The sequence below is a fragment of the Nipponia nippon genome, unplaced genomic scaffold (assembly GCF_047370975.1).
Source record: "Nipponia nippon isolate SJK-2023a ecotype South Korea unplaced genomic scaffold, ASM4737097v1 scaffold_28, whole genome shotgun sequence".
In the NCBI taxonomy this organism is placed as follows: domain Eukaryota; kingdom Metazoa; phylum Chordata; class Aves; order Pelecaniformes; family Threskiornithidae; genus Nipponia; species Nipponia nippon.
The window spans coordinates 2,725,404-2,747,659 of record NW_028262345.1 but is presented as its reverse complement, the minus strand read 5'-3'; the positions used below and the strand labels follow the sequence as shown (position 1 = coordinate 2,747,659).

The 22,256-nt window shown below is 54.4% G+C and overlaps 1 protein-coding gene across 6 annotated transcripts in view; it reads left to right on the top strand.

The window, feature by feature from the left end:
• LOC104016637 (opioid-binding protein/cell adhesion molecule homolog) overlaps nucleotides 1-22,256 on the top strand; it is a 303,394-nt gene that overhangs the window by 259,146 nt on the left and 21,992 nt on the right. For all 6 annotated transcript variants that reach the window (XM_009469552.2, XM_087763289.1, XM_087763292.1 and 3 more), the window contains one exon: nucleotides 18,129-18,361. In XM_009469552.2, coding sequence (XP_009467827.1) covers nucleotides 18,129-18,361 — 233 coding nt within the window. The remainder of the gene's footprint in view (nucleotides 1-18,128; nucleotides 18,362-22,256) is intronic.

The window sequence follows — 22,256 nt, the reverse complement described above, 5'->3', positions numbered from 1 at the left end:
CTGGCATTTGCTTGCGGAGACGGAAGAGCACGGTGGTGACAGGCTTCGGGAGCCGTCCTCCCCCCTCCGGCTCTTATGACGGCTGCTCTCGTTGCCATTTTCCTTCTACCCTTTGGAGCTGAGCTCCCAAAGGTGTCAGGACAAATGCCACTCTCATCGGTGTGAATGTGCTGGGAGATGATGTCCAGGCAGGCAGGAGCAGGGAGAAAAGGCAAGGGGGGAAAAATAACCCTCTTTAGCAGGCGACGGCAGAGGGTTTAGTGACAGCCTCAAGTTTTGACCTTTGTTAACTGCTGTTTTGCTCAGAGAATGACAGGGAGCACCACGAGTTTTGTGCTTGTACGGCTCCAGAGAGCTGTGCAGGTTGTGCACGGCTCTCTGCCGCGACGTGCCAGGCAGGGAGCACGGGGCACACTGAGCTCCCCCGGCTCGAGCTGGGCCATTTTGGGGCAGCATCTCCCCTTTCAGCAGCATCCTATGCTTGAGCCAGCTCCTGGGTTTGCTCCCCTTCATCTCTATGTAGTCCAGAGTGGTTTTCTGTAACGTCTTGTGGTGCATCCAGCCGTCCCCGGGCAAAGCAGGGTGGCATGGCCATCCCCACCCTGCTCGTTGCCCTCCAAGTGCAGCAGCTCATGCAGACCGCTCGGAGTCGGAGCCAAGCTGGGTGGGAAAACACAGTCACCTAAAGGAGAGACCAAGAGAAGGGGGGAAAAGAGCGAACGAGCACACGCACGCCTTAAAAGAACATATTGCCTTTTTTTTCCCCTTCCTTTTCTTTTTTTCTGAAAGCAGCTGTGCCTTTTTCCAGCACTTTTAAATGGTTGCCAGGGAAACAGAGCAAGGGAGAGTGGAAAGGTTAGATGGATATTGGACGAGGCTAATGCACTTGTTTCAACCAAGAATTGACAGGTGCTTAGGACACCGAAGGTCCTGGTGACTCCTCATTTGCACAGCTCCTTTGCAGAGCCTCGAGTACCTCCCTGCCGCCGTTAATTGTGTTTTAATCATTTGCAAATTATAATCCATCTCCATCAGGGGATCTCTAATGGTGGGTTTATGGAGCGCGTCCGCATGTTCCTTAGCCCTTCCGGGACACTGGGGATGAAATATTGGGTATGTTGGGCCCCGCTGGTACGGGTGGTCTGGCTCGAAGGCAGTTTGACGCCAGCAGAGATCCCGATGGAAAACGTGGGAACTGCAGCTGGGCGGCCCAAACGCGCTATGCCAACATGCTGGGGAGAAGTGCCGGAGGGAGCCGCGTGTGCACATCGCCGGCTGTTTCTTCCAGCAAGGGGACTGGCATGGCAGGGATGGTGATGCGCAAATCCAGTTAGCGCATCCCCGTGTCCGCTGGGTCATCATCCCCAGCCCGGTGCCGGTGGCCGTGTTGGCAGAGCTCCTGGTGGCTCCCTGCCCACCGGCAGCTCCCATCCAGCCCCGCAGGGCTGCTGGGACCCATGGTCCCTGGGCACTTGCAGTCCCACTGGGCTTTTTCACCTTCCTCCATGTTAAAAAACACAGATGAATGCCTCACTATGGATTTTTGTCACTGTTGCAGCACCCAAAGGGCTTTTTTCCCCGCTTCCACTTTAGGTTTTGTTTTTGTTTCGCGTCTGCCTTGTCTAAAATAGCAGCTTCATCCACAGAATAACCAAGGGGCCTTAAACTAGTCTGTTCAGGATGAGCATCACATCTGGTATTTGCAAAACACAGCGAGCAATAAATAGCTACAGTGTCGTAAAGCTCAGGCTCTGGAGAGGCAAGGGTGGCTGGTGAGGCTTTTATTGCTTTTTGGTTTTTTAGTGCTTTCCTGGGGAGGGCAGAAGGGTATCGATTAGAAAACCAAGCAAAACCCCACTTGTGTTTGTAGGTGTGAAGGTGGAGAGGAGTGACGGTGTGATGCTGAGGGCTGGGGGACCCCAGCTCTGCCCCTGGTACCCTGAGCCCCGTCCTGCAGCCCCGTGCATGCCCATTGCCTCTGAGCACTGATGGATGACAGGGCTCTCTCCTACTTGGGGCTTTCCAGGACAACCTCAGGGGACTCCACCCTCACCCTGCCCCCCCCCTCGAAATGCCTGGCTGAGATCTCCCAGCCCAGCTCGCAGCTGGGCTGTGGAAGACGGCAACCTGCCTTTTTCTGAGCTGTTGTGAGCGGGAAAGGAACAGGGTTTAGTCTTTGCCCGGAGCCACAAATAGAGCTGCTCGCTGATCCTTCTTGTCAGAGGCTTCCCAAGCCTGCCGCCTATCCATCAATCCTGAGTGATGGGTACCGGGCCAGCGCAGAGATGCGCAGCGCTCATATCCCTATTATGACATTGTCAGTGTCACCAGCTGAGTGTGAGGGACTCGTGAAATGTCACTTCAGGTATTAGAAAATGACTGTGCTTCTGCCGCGCTGTGGTTCGTGGGCCAAAGTGCTCTTCTCCCCATCAGTCCCGACCTGGGGGGGGGCTCTGCCTTTGAATATGGGGTTTCAGCTTTGGGGTTTTTAGAGAAAAGTGTGATTTTAGTCATGGTGCAAGGAGCCAGCCTGACAGCCCTGGGCCACGCAGCCCCTCCAGCTACGGCACAAATGCCAGACGAGCGCCATGTCTCCTCTGGGCAGGGCTTTCCTCTCCCCAGCCCGCTCTCCTCCCTCTGCTCCGGACCGTTGCTGGCACACTCTGCCCTGCCAGGTCCTGCATGACCATCTCCCCTTGCTTTGGAGGGAACCTGTGCTAGCGAGAAGAGGGAAGCTTGGTCCTCATCACCAGCTCCATCAGGAGGGATGTTTGAGCATCTGGCACCTGGATGCAACCGCATCTCCCATCCCTTCCGAGCTGTGCATGGAGTTGCTTTCTCCAGCCAAAGCCTGTTGATTGTAGAGCGAGGGTAGCTGGTTGTGCTCCAGCTGACCCTAGAGCTAGAAAAAATAGGTTGTCCCATGCCTGATGTGAGCCCGGCTTTTCCAGAAGCCATTGATGAACCTTAATTCCGGAGGATGTGCGGTACCCATACGGAGGGACTCAGGAGGAAGGGCAGCAGAGCAACAAGTGGTGAGCTCCTTGGCACCACTCAGCTATGGGCTGCCGTAGGGCTGCCTTGCACAGAGGTGGGCTCAGAAACTGGTCGCTGGGAGGCAGCGACCTCGTTAGCAGCCTGGATGGCTCCTTTTTGGTGCCATTTGTCTCTCCCAGTTGCCTGGTCTCGTCCCCTCAGCAGCAGGTCTGGCTCCGGCGACGTGTCTCGGCAGTGCCCACCCGAAGCGTGCCTCGCGGTGCCAGGGCAATGGGCTCCCCGGTGAGCTGGCATTATCCTGCTTGAGAGAGAGATCAAGAATGGGAAAAGGGGTGGGGGAAGAGGAATGATTTATGAGGCTTCGGTTGGCCAAGCAGGGCATTGTCAGCATATTCCAAAATAATTTAGCATCATCTATTCTGCCTGCAGTGGGAGCTTGTTGCAGAAAAAGAAAGAAAGAAAGAAAAAAAAAACAAAACACATAAAGAACCCAGAAAGCCCCTTGATGGGATGGTTAGAGCTTGAAGTTTCTTTTTTCCTGAGGGTGGCTGTCTCCTCTCTACAGTTCTCTCCGTAAATCAAACCGCCGGTGTCACATCGGCAGCTCCGTCTTTCCCGCGGCCGCTTCCCCGCATCACCGCGGCCTCCCCGTGTGCCGAGGGGATGTAATCACCACCTAGAACGGCTTGAAGGACACAAGCGCGGGAGCCGAGAGGACGATTTGTAATGAATAATTTAGTGGATGAATTTAAAGCTTTTGTTCTCGTCACAAATTACCTGCAAACTGTATGGGAAGGCTTTGATCATACAAATTCATTTTACATCGTCTCTGTCTGCTAACAGACCTACCTTAGCTGTGGTTTTAACGAATGCATTCTTCCGTGCACATCGGTGTGTTTTGGAGGTGGGCTGGACCCTGCCTGTGCCTGTAATTAACCTGTCATTTCGGTGGCTGTGGTTTTAATCACCGGCACAGGATCGCCTGTCTGGGTTGCACTGGAGTTTGGAGAGCCATGTTTGTAAATGGGAATAATTTTGTGGCATGAAGTTTTTGGTACCCCCTGTCCTCTGTGTATCGTGGGGTGTCTGCACAGCCCTCAAAGCATTTGGCTTTTAGGTGGAAGGGGATGAGATGGGCACGGGGCTGGGATGCCCGGGCAGGGATGCAGGCGGGGATGAGCGCTGGTGTTGTCAGCCTGTGATGTGCTACTTGGCCGGCGTGCAGTCGAGGTTGCCTTCCCCCTCCTCGCCCTGGCAGCTCTCCTCTTGCTTTTCCCCGCATCCCTAACCTCTGTCTTGATACGGACAGTCAGATCTGAAGCTCTCTGCTTCCCCCCCGTTCAAGCTGCAGCGGCATAGCACCGAGTTTGTCTGGGGCTAGGGAATTTAGCAAAGTGCATGTGAAGGAGGCTGCAGCCTGCCCAAAGAGAGCCACGTGAAATGAAGTTGTATCACGCTCTGAGATCAAATTATCCTTCTCGGCTTTCGGGGAGAGGACTCGCCGCAGCCCCATGCGAGAGCTCGCCGCCTCCTCTTCATCTCGGTTTATATCCCCGGTCCCCTGGCAGACGCTGCAAATGCTCACTCATCAGGGCTTGCTCTCTGTGCTAATGGCCCTCTATAAATAAGCCCCAGGAACAGTGATAGAGAACAATCATAAAAGGCAGGCGCATAAATTAAAGCCGATGTTATAATAAACTAGACAAGCCCTTCATCGAGGGTTTTATGTTTCTCCTTGAGTCGGCAGCTTTGCCAGGAGAAAATGATTTCTGCGCGCCTTGGCCCAGTTCTCTGTCTCCCCACGCCGTAGGTGTGCGTGGGTGTGCACAGGCGGGTGGCAGAAATAGCTGGCATCACCATCCCCTTTTTTCGGCATTACGGGTAAAAAAGCCGCAGGAATTCCCCAGAACAGCTCTCAGCTTCCCTTACTCAGGTCCTTAGGATGGCAACAGGACTGCAGATTAACTGTCCGGGGTGGCTTTGGCCACTCTTTGTAGCTTTTGTGTAGCTGTAAATGAAATGTAATGCCCCTGCGTGGCTGAGATTGCCAAGAGCTAAGCCCTGCGCCTCCAGAGAAAGGTGGAAGTCGTTGCGTTCGCCCCGGGGAGCTGCGGTCAAATCCTCGTGGGTCTGGAAGGAGATGCTGGTGTATAAAATGATAAAATGTGGTACCTCCGAAAAGCTGCTCCTTCCCCTTTGCCCCAAAGCATCTTGCCAGCTGGAAAAGCATGCACCGGTAGCTGGCATGCAGGCTTTCTGCCGTGCCTCCGGAGTGCCTTGGGAGTGCTGTATATACTGCTCCGAAACTCCTGCCTCTCCCAGGGAGTTCATAGCTGTCTCTCCGCATCACGTCCTGGATGGCTGGAACTTGGCAGGGCGAGCAGGAGCAGCAGGCAGAGCCGCCCGCTCCCAAAGTGCAGCTTGCCCATCATCCAGGAGTGCAGCAGGTCGTGCTGCGGGCATGGGGTCGTTCAGGGCTCTGGTTTGTGCCCCACCGAGAGCAGGAGTTGGTCTCCTGGTCCTGCGGCACGGCATGATGCTATGCGGGAGGCTTTGGCAGAGCTTGGGTCTTGGTGAGGTCCTACCAGCTCAGTCAAACCCCGTTCGGACACTTTGGACCTGAGCTAATGGCCCTGAGAGCTGGCAGTGTGAATGCAAGCTCCTGCTCCAGGCTCTGAGCCTGATTTTGGGGCTGCCTTACAGTGAAATCCAGATAACATCCCTAAGGTGGCAGGTCAGGGATGGGGAGGTGGCAGCAGGTTCCTGGGAGCCCGGCAGGCTCATGTGCCCTGAACCTGCTGCGTTTTGGCTCTGCGGAGGCTGTGCTTGTCTCCCTGTGCCATGGCCATCCATGGGCCAGGCAGAGGGATGTGTGCTGGGGGGAGATGTCACCCCGTGCCTCTTGCAGCAGGCTGTGGGGGCAATGAGGAGGAGAATTACAGGTGTCCGGCTCATCGTTAGAGGTTCAGAGCAATTTCAAGCACATGTTCAGCTCTGCCATGGAGCCATGCCCGTGCAGCGGCATTGGTGCGAGGGGGGGAAGATGCTGTGTGGCGTTACATGGGGCTGGGGGCAGCTTGAACGCATCCTCCTGGTACTTGAGCATCTTCTCCCTCTGTACTCTTTTACGGAGATGCAGCACAGCCCGTGCTGGTGAAGAGAGGCAATGACCAGGCGGATTATGTGCACGGCAGTGTGGGTGAGGGTGGACGGGGAAGGAATGGGGCAAGGAGGGGGACAGGTGGAGGCAGAAAGGGAGGGATGGGGAGAGAGGGCGAGCAGGTAGGCTCCACTTTCTGCTCCCCGTTCCCCTGCGTGCTCTGGACTGAGCTCCCCCTCGTGTTCAGCCTCACGTATTTCTCCGTTGCTTTCCCGATGGTCCTCTCCGAGTTAATGCAGGGATGTTCAATCTTTCCTGCTGCGTTTACGCTGGAGGAACTGGACCCCTGTTGGGCAGCCCGCTGGCTGCAGGTTTGCTTTGCACGCAACCGAGGCATCCCCCCTTCTCCACAGTGAAATTGCAGCATCGGAGGCACCTCTGGCCTTTCTGAATATTCAGGCCAGAGCCAGATGCTCAGACGAGCTCCGGTGAGAGCCAGAAATCCATAGTTTGGATCATGCGAGGAGAGGCATGTGCTGCAGACGTGCCCCAGTGTGTCTGCACGGGTGCTGCTCAGGTGGCCGCCAGGCTCCCCGGAGGGGCAGAGGCTGAGACGTGCCGTGCCGTGCCGGTGCAGCGTCGGTTCCCTGCCACCGCCACCACTGCTCATCAGCCCCTCGCTGGTCTCGCACAGGGTCGTTTTCTGCTCCATTTCCTCCCCCAGCCTTTGGATCCCCCCCCGAGCTCTCTGCTTTCTTTTTCGTCATCCCAGCTGGGATAAAATATGACTGCAGCCGCGAAGCGCCGAGATCGCAGCTCCCCTCGGGGAGTCTTTGCCCACATCACCTGTCGGATCGGGAGCCTGCGTGTCCTTGGAAAAATATGTATTTCAGGCCGCTGAGGTGCTAATTTGCAAGGCCCATTACTCAAACGAAACATTAAAATGGCCGTCCATAAAGCAGAGCCTTTTTCCGTGCCTCCCCCTCGGTCTGAACTCCCTGCGCCAGGTATAGGCTTCCTGTCAAGCCTAAGAGCCAAAAGCAAAGATTTATCGATAGGTACCTTGACTCTGGCTTGCATTTTAATTATGTCGCCGTCAGCCTGTGCCGAGAATAAACTCGGTAGCTATTGTGTTATCCTCACTTCATCTCTCCAGATGAATGCACCGGGAGAGACGCGGTTTTATGGAGTCCCTAACAGGGACCCTCTCCCTTTCCCACGTCCTTTCCTCCCTTGCTCATCTGCACGGATCAGCAAAGCGGCCGCTTGCCGCTGAAATACTGATGCTGATCTGCACATGAGGCTGGGAGGGAAGGATGCGGGGAATGAGTGCTGTGCATCCCCATCTCTCCGTGCCTTAGTTTCCCTTGCTGGAGGAGCTCCTTCTTGGCATCTCCCAACCCACTGGGTTTGCAGGGAGGGCAAGCGCTTGCCCTGCCATGGCCACCTCCGCTCTGCCGGGGCAGGAGGCAGAAAGCAGGGCTCAGCGAGGTGCCGGAGCCGAAATTGCTTTTTGGAGGGCTCGATTTCACGCTGGGAGCCAAGCCATGGCACCGTGAGGAATTGAGAAGCCACGCTTGTCAGGGAGGAGATGCGATGAACTTCGGAGTTTGCTTGTTTATTTTCCGTATATATTTGTGTGCGGGGGTGTATATAAATATTATTTGTGTGCGCCAGACGACACTGGTGTCTTGCTTAGTGCGGGTGCAAAGTTTGACCTGGCACTTTCCGGTGGAAGCAATGCATATTTATTAGCAAGGCAATGGGTGGGAATGAATCCCTCACTCGCTCGGCGTGGCAGACGCTATCTCAGCAAAACGGGGGCTATTATTAAAATAAACAAAAGCAAAAGCAGCTCGACCGTGACTGCATCTCCCATGCTAACTTCGTTATGGAGCCACCTTCTCCCGGGGCAGGAGGGGGGACCGGAGGCAGAGGAGATGCTCTCGGGAAGCTCCTGGCCACGCAGGGACCGGCTCTGCGAGCTCCTGGCCCCCCAGGCGCCAGAGCTCATCCCCTGCCTCAGTTTCCCCATCGGTAGCAGGGACGTATAGAAGTGACGTAAGTCTTAGCCCGCAGGCTGGCAGGGGAGTGCGAAAGGCTGCCTTCATTAATAAGCGCAAAGTGCTTTGATATTTTTAGATGGAAGTGCCACGTATTGATATAATATTACTGTACCACATTTGACTTCTTTTTCGATTGCAAGCCCCCTCTTGATCCCGTTACCTGCAGTAACAGTTATCTGGCTATATTTTATCATCTGAATATTTCAATTAAATTACTTTAAGGGAAAAAAAAAAAGCCTACGCTGAAGTTGGAAATGATCACTGTATCACTCCAACTTCCCTCCATTCCCAGAAGGTTAATTGAAAGGCAGCCATCTTGGTGACGTTTAGACAAATGAGGATAATTATGTGTTCTCCAGCTCTTTGAGAGGTTAATTGCTTAGATGTACGAAGACTCGAAGAACAAAGAAGGAATAAATCAGAAGCAGGACTATGATCTGATAATGTAATTTGGTATATTCACGTACAACTCAAACAAATAAACCCCCTAATTGCACAAAGTCGTTCGGCCGCACGGACGCCACACGGGGTTGCCGGGATCAGGCACCCGGCGCCAGCCGGTTTCACGCGGACCCGGTCCTCGATGATGCTCGGAGAGGGTGTACCGGCCGGGGAAGGAGAGGTCTTCAGCTGGCTTCTGCACAGGGGTGGCTGTTGTCATCTTGCGCTGGTGATGACTTCTTCCTCTGGCTGTGGTCTGGCTCCTTAGTGCCCGTTGCATGAAGCATCCAGACCTCATCCCAGCGGTGAGACAGCGGGTGGAAAGCAGAGGGGTCAGCGGAGGTGCAGGAGCAGCGAGCAGAGGATTTCCTCTGGTGGGTTATTTTATTTTGCCTAATTGCTGGTGAAATTTCTGCAAATTGGCAATTATATTCTTGGGCTGATGGCTTACCCAGGTCGTTTATAGATCGTGCGTTTGGCAGGAGCGCTTCACGGTGTTCGCTGTGAAATATGACTTCACCCTCCACCAGCAGAATTTCCCTCTTTTTAGAGGGTTTTAGTTCTGCCTGTGGGGATTTCACACGCTAACATTTGTGGCGGCTCCATCCTAAAGGAGGCTGATTTTTTTTTCCTTTTAATTCCCCACGGTGACTGGGGTGAGGGTGCTTGTCTCCGGGACAGCTGTTTGGGAGTAGGTTTGTCCGTCTGTTGGCCCCTGCGTCCTGCTGGAAGTGATGTCCAGGCGCGAGGGGTGCGGATGGAGGGCACTGATTTCCCCCTCACCCTTCCCGGGGCAGCGAGGGGCGCAGCGTGGAGCTGAGTCCCTAGAAAGTTTGGGCTTTTATTGAAGGTTCAGGGCTGTGCAAAATGCCAAGCTTTCCAGCCGGGATTGAATATTGCTTAATTTTTCGGCCATGAGGGTCAGGAAAATGGTGCGCTTTTTTCTCCACTGAGAGCTTGGGGATGAAACATCTTCATCTGGAATCTCCTTTCCCCCTCCACTCTGTCTCTGGGGAAGTTTGAATTGATTTCAAATGAGAAAATGCCTCCCCACCCCTGACGTGCGAGGAGCCCCGAGCCTCGGCCTCCGAAACACTGGCGAGTGGTTTTTCCACCTATCTGTCAGGCCCGTCTGAAATTGCAGTTTAATTCTCCGTATTTGCTCTTGTATTGTGCATTAAGATACAGCGAGTTTATCCAGCAGTCCAGCTGTTTTGAAGATAATTACTACAGAACTCAACCTGATGTAAAATAATCCTTCCGGGCAGGCAGCCAAGAGCCTGAGACTTATCCTCCAAAGACTGAAACCTCTCCATTACCCTTAAGAGCTGCAGATATAGGAGCGGGCGTCTCGTGACAAATAAATTTTTGGTGGTAATTAATGGGGGGCTGGGAGAAGAGGTTTGCTTCCCCCCGACTCCTATTGGGGAGGGTGGTGTGGCCGGACAGACCGACCGAGAGCGTGAGGACCACGTCCAATGGAGACCTGTCCAGGTTTCCATCCAAAGCACCCTACGTGCCGCTGTTTCCCCCGGGGACCCGTTTCAGGGTTGTCACCCGCATGCCCTTCTGCCATCCCCCTCGCTGCGTTACCACTCTGTCCTGCGCTGTGGCTGCTCCAGACCAATTTTCCCTCCATGCAAGATGTACAATGGGTTTGTTGCCGTTGTACAGAAGCTCATTCTGTCGCAGACGCGCCCTGGCCTGTGTTTTAATCAGGCTGCCAACATTCTTTCTTCTTTTGCAACTGCGGGGTGCTACCAGAGCCGTGGCCGCTCTCTCCCGGGTTGAAAGCTGCCCCCTTGCCCGGCCGAGATGGAGATGGTCGCCAGTCCCATCAGGACAGCTGAATCATAGCGGCTGGAGTCTTGTATTGCCGCACGTTAATTACCAGTACTTAACTACATGGCTAACTGTGACAGCGAAACAGTTATTTCTGTCTCTCCCTGCCTGGGAGGGTGGATGAAAAAAAAAAAAAATAGAAAAAAGCAATAGCAAGGGAAAAACCCAACCCCAAAACCCCACTGCAGGCGTAGAAGGCTCCAGGTTCTTGACTGTTCAGGTCTGCTAGCACCGCCAGCAATAAACTCCGCGTTTCTTCTCTTCCTTTTGATTGAAGAACACTAGAAATCAGCCGGGGCGCAGGTGCTGCATTGTGTTAGATTAGTGCTGATTGAATTCGTACACGGGCGCTGATTGAGGCACAGGGCTCTGCCGATGCCGGTGTGCCGTGAGCAGGGGGGGTTTGCTGGATCGTGTCCCTTAATCAGCACCCTCAAATGTGGCGATGGTGTTGGTGGGTGTCTCTCGTTGGGTCTTTTCTTCCCTGCTGGGACGTAGGGCAGAGCCCTGGTGTAGGGTAGAGGGGAATTTGGCTTCCCTGGTGAGAAGACAGCCCTCTGCCAATGTTTCCTAGGATGGGTAGTGATGCCTTGATGGTAAATACTGGTGGATGTTGGTTGTCTCTTTGGAGAGGAGCTGGAAAGATGTCCCAGCCTTCTTCAAAGCACAGGATGGCCTGGTGGCCATGAGCAAGTTGGAAATCGGTGCCCGGCTGTTTCAGGGACCTGACTTTGGGGAGAGAGTGCCCACCGTTTCGGGCAAGGAAAGATGCCTCACTGCACTTCTTCCAGTGTCCGCGGCTTTCCTGGACTGGCTGCCCCTGCTCGGTGCCTTCATTTTCCTCTCTGTTCAGGAGCTGCAGCATTGACCGACTCTGATGTTATCATTTAAGTGCCACCTGCTCTATAAACATCCCCATTGATTTGCTCTATTCAAAGGCCTCCCGCTTTATTTCTTTTGCTGCCGTCTCATATTTCCTTATGAAGATTTCTCTTAAGCTAATAACAGCTGTCGGCCATCGGGACTTGGGCAGATGCCTTCTGACCTTCCCCGCTGTGCTGGGGGAGCATCCCAGCACGTGGACAGAGCCAGACCGCAGCTGCGTGGGGAATTGGGGGCTGCTAGGCTGTAGCCACAGGCTGTTTGCAAACCCAGTATGGTCCTGAGGGCAGAGAGCATTGCTGTTATTTTCTGATCGGTGATGCATTTCAGAGCAGATTGCAATGGCCATGACTTGCGTGGGGCAGGGAGAGCAACCAGGAGCTTTGTGCAGGGCAGGGACGTGATGGCTCCCTGCAGGAAAGGGCTCAGATAGAGCCCTGATCCAGAGCTTGCTGAAGGCAGTGCCAACCTTCCCAGGGGCTGCAGAGGGTTTCTGAGCATCCTCATCAGGATATGGATGCATTGTGTCAGAAACGAGGGACTCATGGTGGGAAAATCAAGTGGGAGCCGGGAGCAGAGCATGCCCGAGCGCCCAACCCTGTCACACCACCCTTCCCCTTGCCAATGATGTCAGGGTGTCGCGTGACCCCGCAAGCTGGAAGTGAAAGCAATGAGCAGTGAAAGAAGGGCTTTAGGAACGAAAGGGAAAGTCTAGCTCACTTTAACAGAGCCGACTGCAGTCTCTGGATTTGCTCGATATGGAGCATTAATTTAGAAAATCCTGTGAATGGCTTTGGGAAGAAGATGTGGTTGCTTGATGGCAGCAGGGACACTGCAGCTGCTCACCTCGTTGCTCGTCCCTTCCCCATGCAAACCAGGACCTGTTTCTAAGCCATCTGCAGCTCTGCCTGCATCAGCATTAGCATCGTGCTGTGCTTCTCATGGCAATGCCTGGGTCTGTGGTTGCCTGTGGGGTGCAGGCAAAGGGCAAGCCCTTTGAGGCCAAAGGCGGGCACAGACCCCCTCCCCAAGTCAATGTTGGCTCGAGCTTGGCGCCGACCCGGCCTTGGGCTCAAACTTTGCATCCCCTGAGTTGTCGCAGAGGCCACGCAAAGCCCTGCGGATGCTGGGTGCAAACCAGCCGGTGGTGGTTTGTGCGGCTTGGCCCCCTCAGGGGCTGCACGGTGAGTGTTAAGTCTTGACTTCTGATGACTCATACAGACAGCTCCCGCCCTCCTCATCATCGTGTTATTATTCTAATGTCTGGGAACTGCAGTCATGGACCAAAACACCATTAAACTATCTGAAATGGAGCAACTCGACAGCCCCTGCCCTCACAGGCTTATTATCTTTGCAGATGGATATTTTATATTTAGCAACCTCTAATGTATCAATTTGGGCTTTGATTTTTCACGAGGAGCAGCTTCTATTCTGGTGCTTGGTAGCAGGCGGGCGAACTTCCACCGCAGGGGAACCAGCAGGGAGAAACCCTCCCTGACCAGCCCCGAGCCTCTGGGGAGGGCAGGAGGGTCCCGTAGCCCTCGGAGGGCTCTGGGGAGGGGGTGGTTGGCGGGGAAGGGTTTGCCGGTGGTCCGGAGCTTGTTTGAACAGCGCTGGGAGCGCTTGGGGAATCCAAACGGCACGGTAGCGGTGGGCCAGGCAATTAATTAAGCTTGCAGAGAGTGAGAGCTGATGGTGCGTGGCTTTGTGGGAGGTATTTGGGGTGACTGGCGTATGGTGCGGAGAGAGGGAGCTTATGGGCAAAAAGAGAACAGTTTAAGCTGGCCAAGCTCCCCTGTGCATCCCACACTCTTTGTTTTCCCGTGGGGAACACGGGTGTGGTGACAGGTTGGGATGTGCCGAGTGGGTGGCGAGGGCTGGATGGGAGGTGGTTGGCTGGGTGATGCCAAACGGCACATCCCGGGTCCCCTCCGTCCTCGGGGCGCTGAGATGGCGTGGGGATGCTGTGGGGCCGCGCACCCCGCATCCAGGCACCAGGATGGATGGGAGAGGTGGGAGAAGGGATACCGCGGGTGCCTCAGAGGGGAGACAGGGTGCCAGCGGAAGGGATCGGGAATGAAGACAAAGTGCCTCCCGCCCTCCGCACCGAGAATAAATATCAGGGATGACAGTGACGGAAACCCAGGCGGCGCAGTCCTGCCCTCGGGGAGCTATTGTGCGAGACCCGCTGTCACACGCCGCAGATGCCATTGTACCCGCCGCTAATTTGACGGTTTACATTGTTGGGAGAGGATTAGAGGAGCCGCCGCGTTTTGATGGCCTGCTTCTAATTTGCATCTTTAACGAAGTGGGAGCCCAGCCAGGTTCTGTTCTTTTGTGTTTACTTCTGAGGAAGTGTGTTTATTTCTGATGATTACAAATAAATCTCCTCTGCCTTTGCTCCGGCTGCCTGGAATAAAAGGCGTTCGGAGCCCGTTAACTCTGTAGCCGGGGCGAGTACCGGAACCAAAGGAGAAATCCCATTAGGAAACCCCGGCAAATGTAATTAACAATTTCTTCTCAAAGACAAGGGTGCCGGGGCGTTTGCTCTGCCCCTGTGACAGGTGCTTTTGCTTGGAAGCTTCCCAGGGCGAAGCACCACCCTGTTGCTGTTGAGGGTCTTTGCTCCCGATCCAGGTGAGCTATTTTAGCCGCTGAAAACTGGGTCAGCCAGCCAGTTTGCGACTGGTTTTGGCATCTCCATTTGTCATTTTGATGAGATGCGTTGCCTACAGGAGAGAAAAGCATTTTGGTGTTGAAGGGCTGTAGAAGTATTTAAAAGTAGAGCATTGTCGGTTTGCATAAGGGAACGGGAGGGTTTGGGGTCGATCCAAAGACGAGCATCTCTCCTGAGCCTCTTGGCTCAGCCAGGGAGGAGTGGTCCCAGTTCTGCGGGCGTGAACCGGTCACCCAGACTGCTTGGGATGCGCATCAGCATTTTGGGGTCCCCAGCATCCCATCCCTTGGGATACTTTGCACCCACGGAGAGGGGTTTGCAAGACTTGCTTTATTCCTCCAACTCTTCGAGTGCCATTTATCCCTTGTGCTGACTCTGGATATGGTATTTCCCTCACCACGGGGCAGGCATCGAGGGCAGCCCCAGCTTCACGCTGCATGTGCAACCCTAGGCTTGGCCCTCGTGCTTGGCCGAGTCAGCAGTGCAGGACAGGTCCAAGACGTGGATTGGGAAAGGCGGGGGACAACGTAGGAGAAGCGCTGTCAGTGTCATTGATGGGGCCGGGCAGGAGCCTGCCGCGGGAGCGACGCGGGGGTCCCTCCTAATAGGTCTGGGAGGAGGGAGACGGTCACTTTGTGCCACTGAACACAAAGAGTGCATCGGCGGAGTTATCTGTATTGTTGACACTAAGTGAAATAATTCCTTTGCAAACTTCAAAATTAGCATTTAAGGATGAGGAATAGGGGCAATTAGAGGGGAATCGGCACAGCGCCGCTGCCCCCAACTCCCTCCCTCATGCATCTTCTCACGCTGCCGCATTTGGGTTCATCGCCCGAGAGGCCACGCGTATCAGTGTGGGCACTGGGGGGGCCGGGGCTCGGGTGAAGCCCAGCATCCAAGGCTCCCCAGCAAGCCGCTCTGGTGGAGAGCGGTCGCGGTGGGAGGCAGCCAAAGGGCTGCAGATGGTGCAAAGTCTCTGCTTGAAGGCAGCGAGGGTCTAAGTGGGATGAGAGATGGAGGAGCAGATGGGACAGGTCGTGTTGCACAAAGAAGGGCTGTGTGGGGCAGCCGGGACAAGGCGGGTGCCGGGGCCTCGGGTTTGGGCTGACTATCAGTCCCAAGATACTCCCCCTGCTTCGCTGATGGGTTTTCTCCAGGTGAACCGCGGAGCCAGGATGGGTTTATTTTCCTCCTGACAGGCGCTTTATTGTCTTTTGTCCCTTCTGGACTCGTATGGCAGGGTTTCTTCTGGAGATGGATACTGTGCCTTCAGGAGACTGTTAATAGGGGTTTGTCTTTGTTCTTAATTAGATCCCTTCAAGGCAAAACTTCCTGGCCCGCTTTGTTATGCAGCTTTGTCAGAGCTGCTCTGCTTTATCTAAACACTTTGCAGAAGTCTCTTTACCTGTTTGCTTACTGGAGACATTATCATAATCCTGGTCAATTGGAGATAGGTAGCAAAGATGGCTCGGCAGACGAGGGAGCGCTGGCGGCTTAGCAGCTAATGGAGATGGCTTTCCGAGCCAGGTAAAGAAGCTGGAGGGGTGCTCCTCACGTCAGGGGGTCGGTCAGTATTTGCCTCTGAAGTACCAGTTCCCAGGGTGTGGGAAAACTCGCAGTGGGGAGGTGAGGCCGAGCGAGAAGGTGCCTCTGGAAATGCTGTACTTTCCGTGGCAGCTGATGGACGGTGGCTTTTCTGCTGGTGGTTGCTCTGACACATTGCTAGGAGGTGCAGGAGGGCTGGCTTTTTGAAGGAGGGTGGTTTGTCTGGTCCCTCCCTGCCTGCAGCTACAGGGGACAGCCCGGGCTCTGGTGGGAAGGATCACGATGCTAAGCAAGCAGAGCCGAAGGGACTTGGTCCCAAATTAGCTATTGAGTGGCAGTGAATGAGGCAGCTCGAGGGATGGGGAGAAGGAGCCTTTGCCTCCTTGCTCTTGGCATGACTTTGTTAGGAGAAGGAGTCTCCAAGTTGCTCCTGCCCATTCGCTCCGAGTGGTTTTGAGGGTGGTACCGGTCAGCAGGTGCTACGGGCAAGGGAGGGCGATGCTGTCCTTGCCCTTCCTTGCATGGGCATGTCTGCCCTGAGCATCCCTGTGCACTTGTGCAGGTGCGGCTCTGAGCCATAAATGCAAGCTGCAAACGCAGAATGAGTGATCCCAGTTCTCAGGGGTCCCGGACCGGCCCCAAATCTCCCCGGGAAGTGCAGCCAGTATGCACCAGCCAAAGCTGCGCAGCAGCAGTCGAACGTGCCCGGCGACGCCACAAGCTCCTCATCCCTGTCACTTCAAACCCTAGTCCTTGTGCTTCACCCCTAATGAGGAGACCCAAGAGTACCTCGCAGGGCTGTAGTCTGGATATTTATATGAGCGCAGACATGCAAGTTGTCTGTTTTACATATTGCTGCCCTGATTTTTCAGTGCATGCAATGAATAATTTACAGAAGCCGTGTGTAAGTATCTCTTTATTATTCATTATAAAGAAGTGAGACAGCAGTAATAGTCCACTAGACTGGAATCCCCCAGGGCCAAACTTAACTCGGCTGCGCTTAGCTCTCCCCCAGTTAATTTGAACGAAGGGAGGACTCGGCTTCCCGGCAAGGACGATGCTGTCTGCCGGCACGAGGGCTCCTCGGTCCAGCAGAGCAGAGCCAGTGCCGCTGCGGGCACCGGGGCGCATCCGACATCCAGGCAGGCTCCCGGCATGTCGGCAGTGCCGCGGCAGGCACGGAGGGCCATCCGTCTTTCCCAGCGTCTGTATGCGATGTGGCTGGCGGAGACGTACAGCTTCTGCAAGGGGAAAATTACTTGTTTGCGGGAGGATATATGGCTCATTCCTCTGAACCGAGTGCCCGGGGGGACCCTCAAACATGCCAAGTATCGCCCCTTCCCTCCGCCCGATTAATAATCTCGATCGAGGTGACGCTTTGCAATCCCAGCAAGGGAGGCATATAACACCCCCGAAGCCTCTGCAGGAGAGGCAGCGTGGCGGGGACGAGGACAGGGACAGCCTGCCAGCCCGTCTCTGAATTTACAGGCATGCGGAGAGGGACTTGCACGGGTTTCTTGATTGACTGTAGGTGCCTTTTCCCTAAGATCTTAGTTGCACAAGGCTGCGTCAGTGCTGCCGCTGGCGGCACAGGCTTGTACCTAGGTTTGCTTTCCCGGTTTGCTTTCACACTGAGAGAAAGCTCCCCTGCCGTGGTCCTCGGGTGGGGAAGGCGAAGCTCCTGAGAAATGCTGGGCTCTTAATTTAGCCAAATGCTTGGTGTTTTGACTGTGCACACTGCAGTGGCAGCAGCGAAGGCCACAAGTAAATAGATCGAGAAAAATCTATCAAATGGAATGAAAAAGCTGTGTTCTCCGGGAACATTTTAATTCCCTTCCTCCCCCTGCTCCCCGCTCTGTTCTTTGCCAAGCGTAAGTCAGCGCCACGGACCGGAGCTGCCGAGCCCCCGCGTGTCTCGGAGCGGGGAGGGTGGGAGCCAGGCAGGAAATAAATAATGGGAACAACCGCCTTGTGTTTTCAAGGCACTTGTAGGATTTACAGCTGCTTATCCAAATGTTCCTTTCTCTTCCTCGCGCGCTGGCTTCACCGTCTCCAGCTATTTCTCTTCTTCCCCTCTCCCCATGCGTGTGCTGCGGCCCCTCTCCCCCGGCAGCGGGTGCGTATATCGCCCCGGGGATGGCTCGAGGGTGGTGCTGACAAGCCGAACTGTCAGCAAATTTTACAGCTTCATCCAAAATTCTCTGTGCGCAGTAAGGGCAAGGGGGGAGCGGCGGAGGTGGGCGAGCGGGGGGGGGCGCGGAAAGTCTGTGCGGCTTGTGAAGGTGAAACGTAATGGGATTTACGTCTGTGGCTCCCCAGCTCTGTATAAAAGAAAAAAGCATGGCTTTTTTCTGATGAACCTGCCATTTCTGTGAAATGTCAGGTATGGCGGGGCGTAGGATGTGGCAGCAGGGTAGCCCGGACGTGGCACACGCCCTCTCCGTGCCAGCGGTCCGGCTGTGTGTGATGGAGAGCCAGCGCCGCAGCTCTCATCCTGCTCGTGTTTCGTTTCGGGAGCTGGGATACTTGCCGTATGTTGTGCCTCCACACTTATCACCCTCTGTCTCTTCTTTTGCAGGTGTACCGTGGATGACAGGGTGACGCGGGTAGCGTGGTTGAACCGCAGCACTATTCTGTATGCCGGCAATGACAAGTGGTCTATAGACAACCGCGTGGTCATCCTCTCCAACACCAAGACCCAGTACAGCATCAAGATACACAACGTAGATGTCTACGATGAGGGCCCCTACACCTGCTCCGTGCAGACAGACAATCACCCCAAGACTTCGCGTGTCCATCTCATCGTGCAAGGTAGGTGTTAACACACTATTGCCAAACCAACCATTTGATATGGAAGGATGTCTGGATTTGTGAAGAGTTTGGAGGCCTTCCTGGTGATGGAGATGTAGGGATCAGACCAATACCTGTTGCTTTGGGGGTTGAACTGCCTGGGGACAGGGGTGTTGACAACTGCCTGCCATGATGGACTTGTATCGTCTCAGCCTCGCTGTGTTGTATGGTCGTCATGTAGGGCAGAGGACACCAGGGACCTGAAACTGGGGCTGGCGTCCTCCTTGCCTGTCCCTGCTGTGAATTTGACCCATCCCTGCTGCTCGGGACCCATGTTGCTTGATTCGCTGCGTCGGGGAGTTGATAGTAAGGTGCTTGGGTGCACGAGTCCAAAGATGCTTCGGGAGAGCAGAAAGCAAAGCGCTGCCAGGCATGGTGGAGGAGTGGGCTCCAACAGCATGAGGCTCCCTGGTTTTGGCAGAGAGGGCAGAGCACGTGAGCGTGTCGAAGTCACTGTGGGGCCACGAAGGGCTGTTGGCACAGGGCTTCATAGGCGAGCGTGTTGGCGTAGCAGATGCTGTTGGGTTGCAAAGCAGCGCTCCTGAGGCTGCTCTGACGGGGGGATCTGGGTGCCGGCAAATCAGAGCTGCCTGTGGTGCTCCGGTGGATGCCGCCTCTGGATCCTTGTGGCTTTGCACCAGCTACCGGCTTTTGTCCGGTCTCTAGATTAATTTTTCAGAGTTAGTGTTAGTTCAGGTTAGATAAAGATAATGAAAGTTTCCTAATCCTCTTAAAGAAGATTTATCCGGCTGAGTAAAAAGCTCTCAGAATACAATAAAGCATGTATAAAACCAGGACCTAATCTTTCCTTTAATTTCAAACAGCTGATGGGTATTGATTTTGCAATGAGCGAATCTGAAAAATTTCTCGGCCTCGACACATATCCGAGAAGCCCCCAGCAGAGATATGTATGTATTCATGTATCCTTCTCATTCAGAGGAGGCAGGGTTTGATTGCGGCCACCCATCCAAGCAGTTTCCCTGCCAGGTCTTGGTGGGAGCATGTCAGGGAGCCCCTTGGGAAGAGGGGAGCAGAGGACCACCGGGATCATCCCCTACGTCCCCTTTTGCGGTCCCTCTCCCCCTTTTTGAGTTGCGTGCAAGCCGTCCGTCTGCGAAGTTTAATCTGTTTATCCTGTCTGCTCTCTAATCATGCTAATCCATCCAGTCAACACCAGTGAAGTATCCAAGGGCTTTTCACCTAACGAAATCAGGCGAACTGGCAGCAGTGCTCAGTGCGCGCTCCCCTCACCCCTTTTTTGGAGTGGGACCTGCAAAGCAGGTGCTTGCTGTGCTCAGGTGGGCGAAGGCAAGGGATAGTTTGCACCTGGAGCGATGGTCGCGTGGTGAGGTGTTCCTAAATGTGCTGGGAAAAGTTTTCCTCTGGTGTGAGCAAGCCGTGTTGAATTGCTCCCGCTGCAGCAATGACTGTGGTTGTCATCTGTGTTGCATCTCTGCAGCTGCAGGGAAGCCTGAGAGGAGCTGGGGATGTATGGTTATGCAGGCTGAGCTCAAGTAGACCATGCTCAGAAGTTTCTGTATTTCTCTGTTAATGCGCTAAGCTCAAGCTGCAGGTTTTGCCTCGGTTGTTAGCCCGAGAAAATCCATCCATAGATGCCACCTTGCTGTCCCATTGATGGTGGTGTCCAGAAAAGTAAATCCTTCCTTGCTCTGTTCTCACTTCATCTCCAGTGCAGTTGCCTGGTGGCTAAATTGTGTTTTCCAGTGGCTCAGACAGAGTGGCATTGCCCACCGGCACAGCTGGTGCAGCCAAGGGCTGTTAGCCTCCCTGCTTGCATGCCAGGGAAGAGCCAGCTTTCTACAAGGGTGAATAACACGTAGCCCTTTGTTCTGTGCTGGGAGGAAGGGAGCGGTTTTCCAAGGATGCTTTCGGTCCCTGTAAGCAGAGCAGAGGGAAGGAGTGAAGCCCAGTTTCTGTTGTAGCTCTCCTTGCCTTAAATATTGGCTTAAAAATGAGGTTTGGGGTCCTCCTTCATCAAGGAGGCAGCCATCCCGGCAGCAAGGCCATGAGGACCACAGGGGATGGCCACGCACGCCCTGGCATCACACCTCGCCCGTGCCAGCTGGCCAGCGAACAGGCAGTAATGAGCAGTTAGCAACCGTGTTCAGGTCAATTAATTTATATTTGTATTTTGCAAAACTAAAAGTTGGCCGGATAGCGTATTGATTCTTTGTCCCTGTATTCAATTGGGTTTTAATTGTGCTACTGCGGGGCCTGGCCTTCCCTCCTAGCAACCCAGTGATAAATCTGCCAGGGAGTCACAGTCAACAGTAAATGTGTCTCTTAGTGTCGTTATTAATATGTCTCTTGGATTGGTTCATTGCAACAGCCGTTAACAAGGGTTTATAAGAGCGTAGATGGCAGGAAGCCAGAGGGGGTTTTTTTTGTCTCCATTTTCCTCTTTTTTTCGGGGCTACCTCGTGACGATGGGATGGATGCTTTCAGGGACATGCGCAGTGGTCGTGACAAGCTGGTGAGAGTTACGAACGTAGAGAGAACTGTCATTTAATCTCATATAAGTAGAAGATGAGCCACCACATCTTCCTCTTGCCATAAACAGCTTGAGCGCAGGATGCCACGGGGCTGGACCTCAGGTCAGCCCTCCTGCTTCCAGATATGACCCCCCGTGAAGCCCACCTCAGCTCCCGGGGAGATGCAAGCCTTCAGGGATGAGCCGGGAGACCTTACTGCATCGCGCCGCAAAATGGTTTCGGTGTAAGGAGCGCGGTAGTTAGGGCTCAGCCGTGCCTCCTTGGCGTGGGCCATTTCAGGACATGGGGTATATTTCAGTACTGAAAAGCGGAGCTCAGGATCAGTGTTTTGGTCGAGGCTGTGGCTTTTGCAGTCAGTGCGCTGGGAAAGAGCAAGCCTAGCGTCCTCCTTGTAGCAGCGGCTGTAGAGAGGAGGGCGTAGGTGCTGAAGCAGCGTCGCTTTGGGATCCAGCACAGCACCCTGTCTGGCAGAGATCTTGGCGGTGAACGTCAATACTGGCCGTCGCTCCCTAATAGTGGGCTTTGGTATTCCTCAGATGTCCTCTGTTTCTGATTTATTTACAGAACCCTCCTCTGTACTGCCTTAATCCTACTCGCCATAGATTTTTCATTAAAACCTCTCCCGGCTGTCGGCATTGTTACTGTTAGTTTCTGGTCGGCCCAATCCATTTTCCCGTCTCGGTGTCGTGCCTCTTTCCTCGCCCAGGGAGCCAGGGCGGGTTTCAAAGGACCGTGGCCTTCGTTCGCAGTAGTGAGGTTGTGGTCGTGCAGTTGGTATTCTAAATGCATGTACGGATGCTCTCCTGGAGCCTGTCCTGTGTCCCTTGTCGCATCCACCGCCTCTCAAAGCGGCACCCACGCAGCCGTATCTTCAGCAAATTGAGTCTTTATTTTTTCCTTCTTCCCAATAACAACTGGTTCTTGGAGTCTCTGAAAGGGCAACCTGTGCCAGCCCCGCTGAGCTTCCCCGACACAGACCGTGCTCCGTGCTCCCCTCGGCGCCACAGATTTCATGACGGTCGCAGTTAAGCTTGCTTTTTTTTTTTTTTTTTTGCTACCTTTGATATCCAGGCAGGAGCTGAGACTGCGATACTTATTAAAACCTTACCAGGAGGCTGCACAGTGTACGGTGAGGCAAGGCGAGTGGCTCAGCCTTCTTCGGTTGTTGTAGGAAAGACCTGATAATAGGCTCTAAACATAGAAAGTGCTTATATATTAAGTACTTAGTATTTAGATGCTGGAGAGTCTGGCATAAGGGGCATGTACGTGGTGTACAGAAGCAGATGCAGCTCAGCCTGGAGAAGGGAAAGGGCGAGAGGCAGCAATGCAGGCTGTGACCTCCA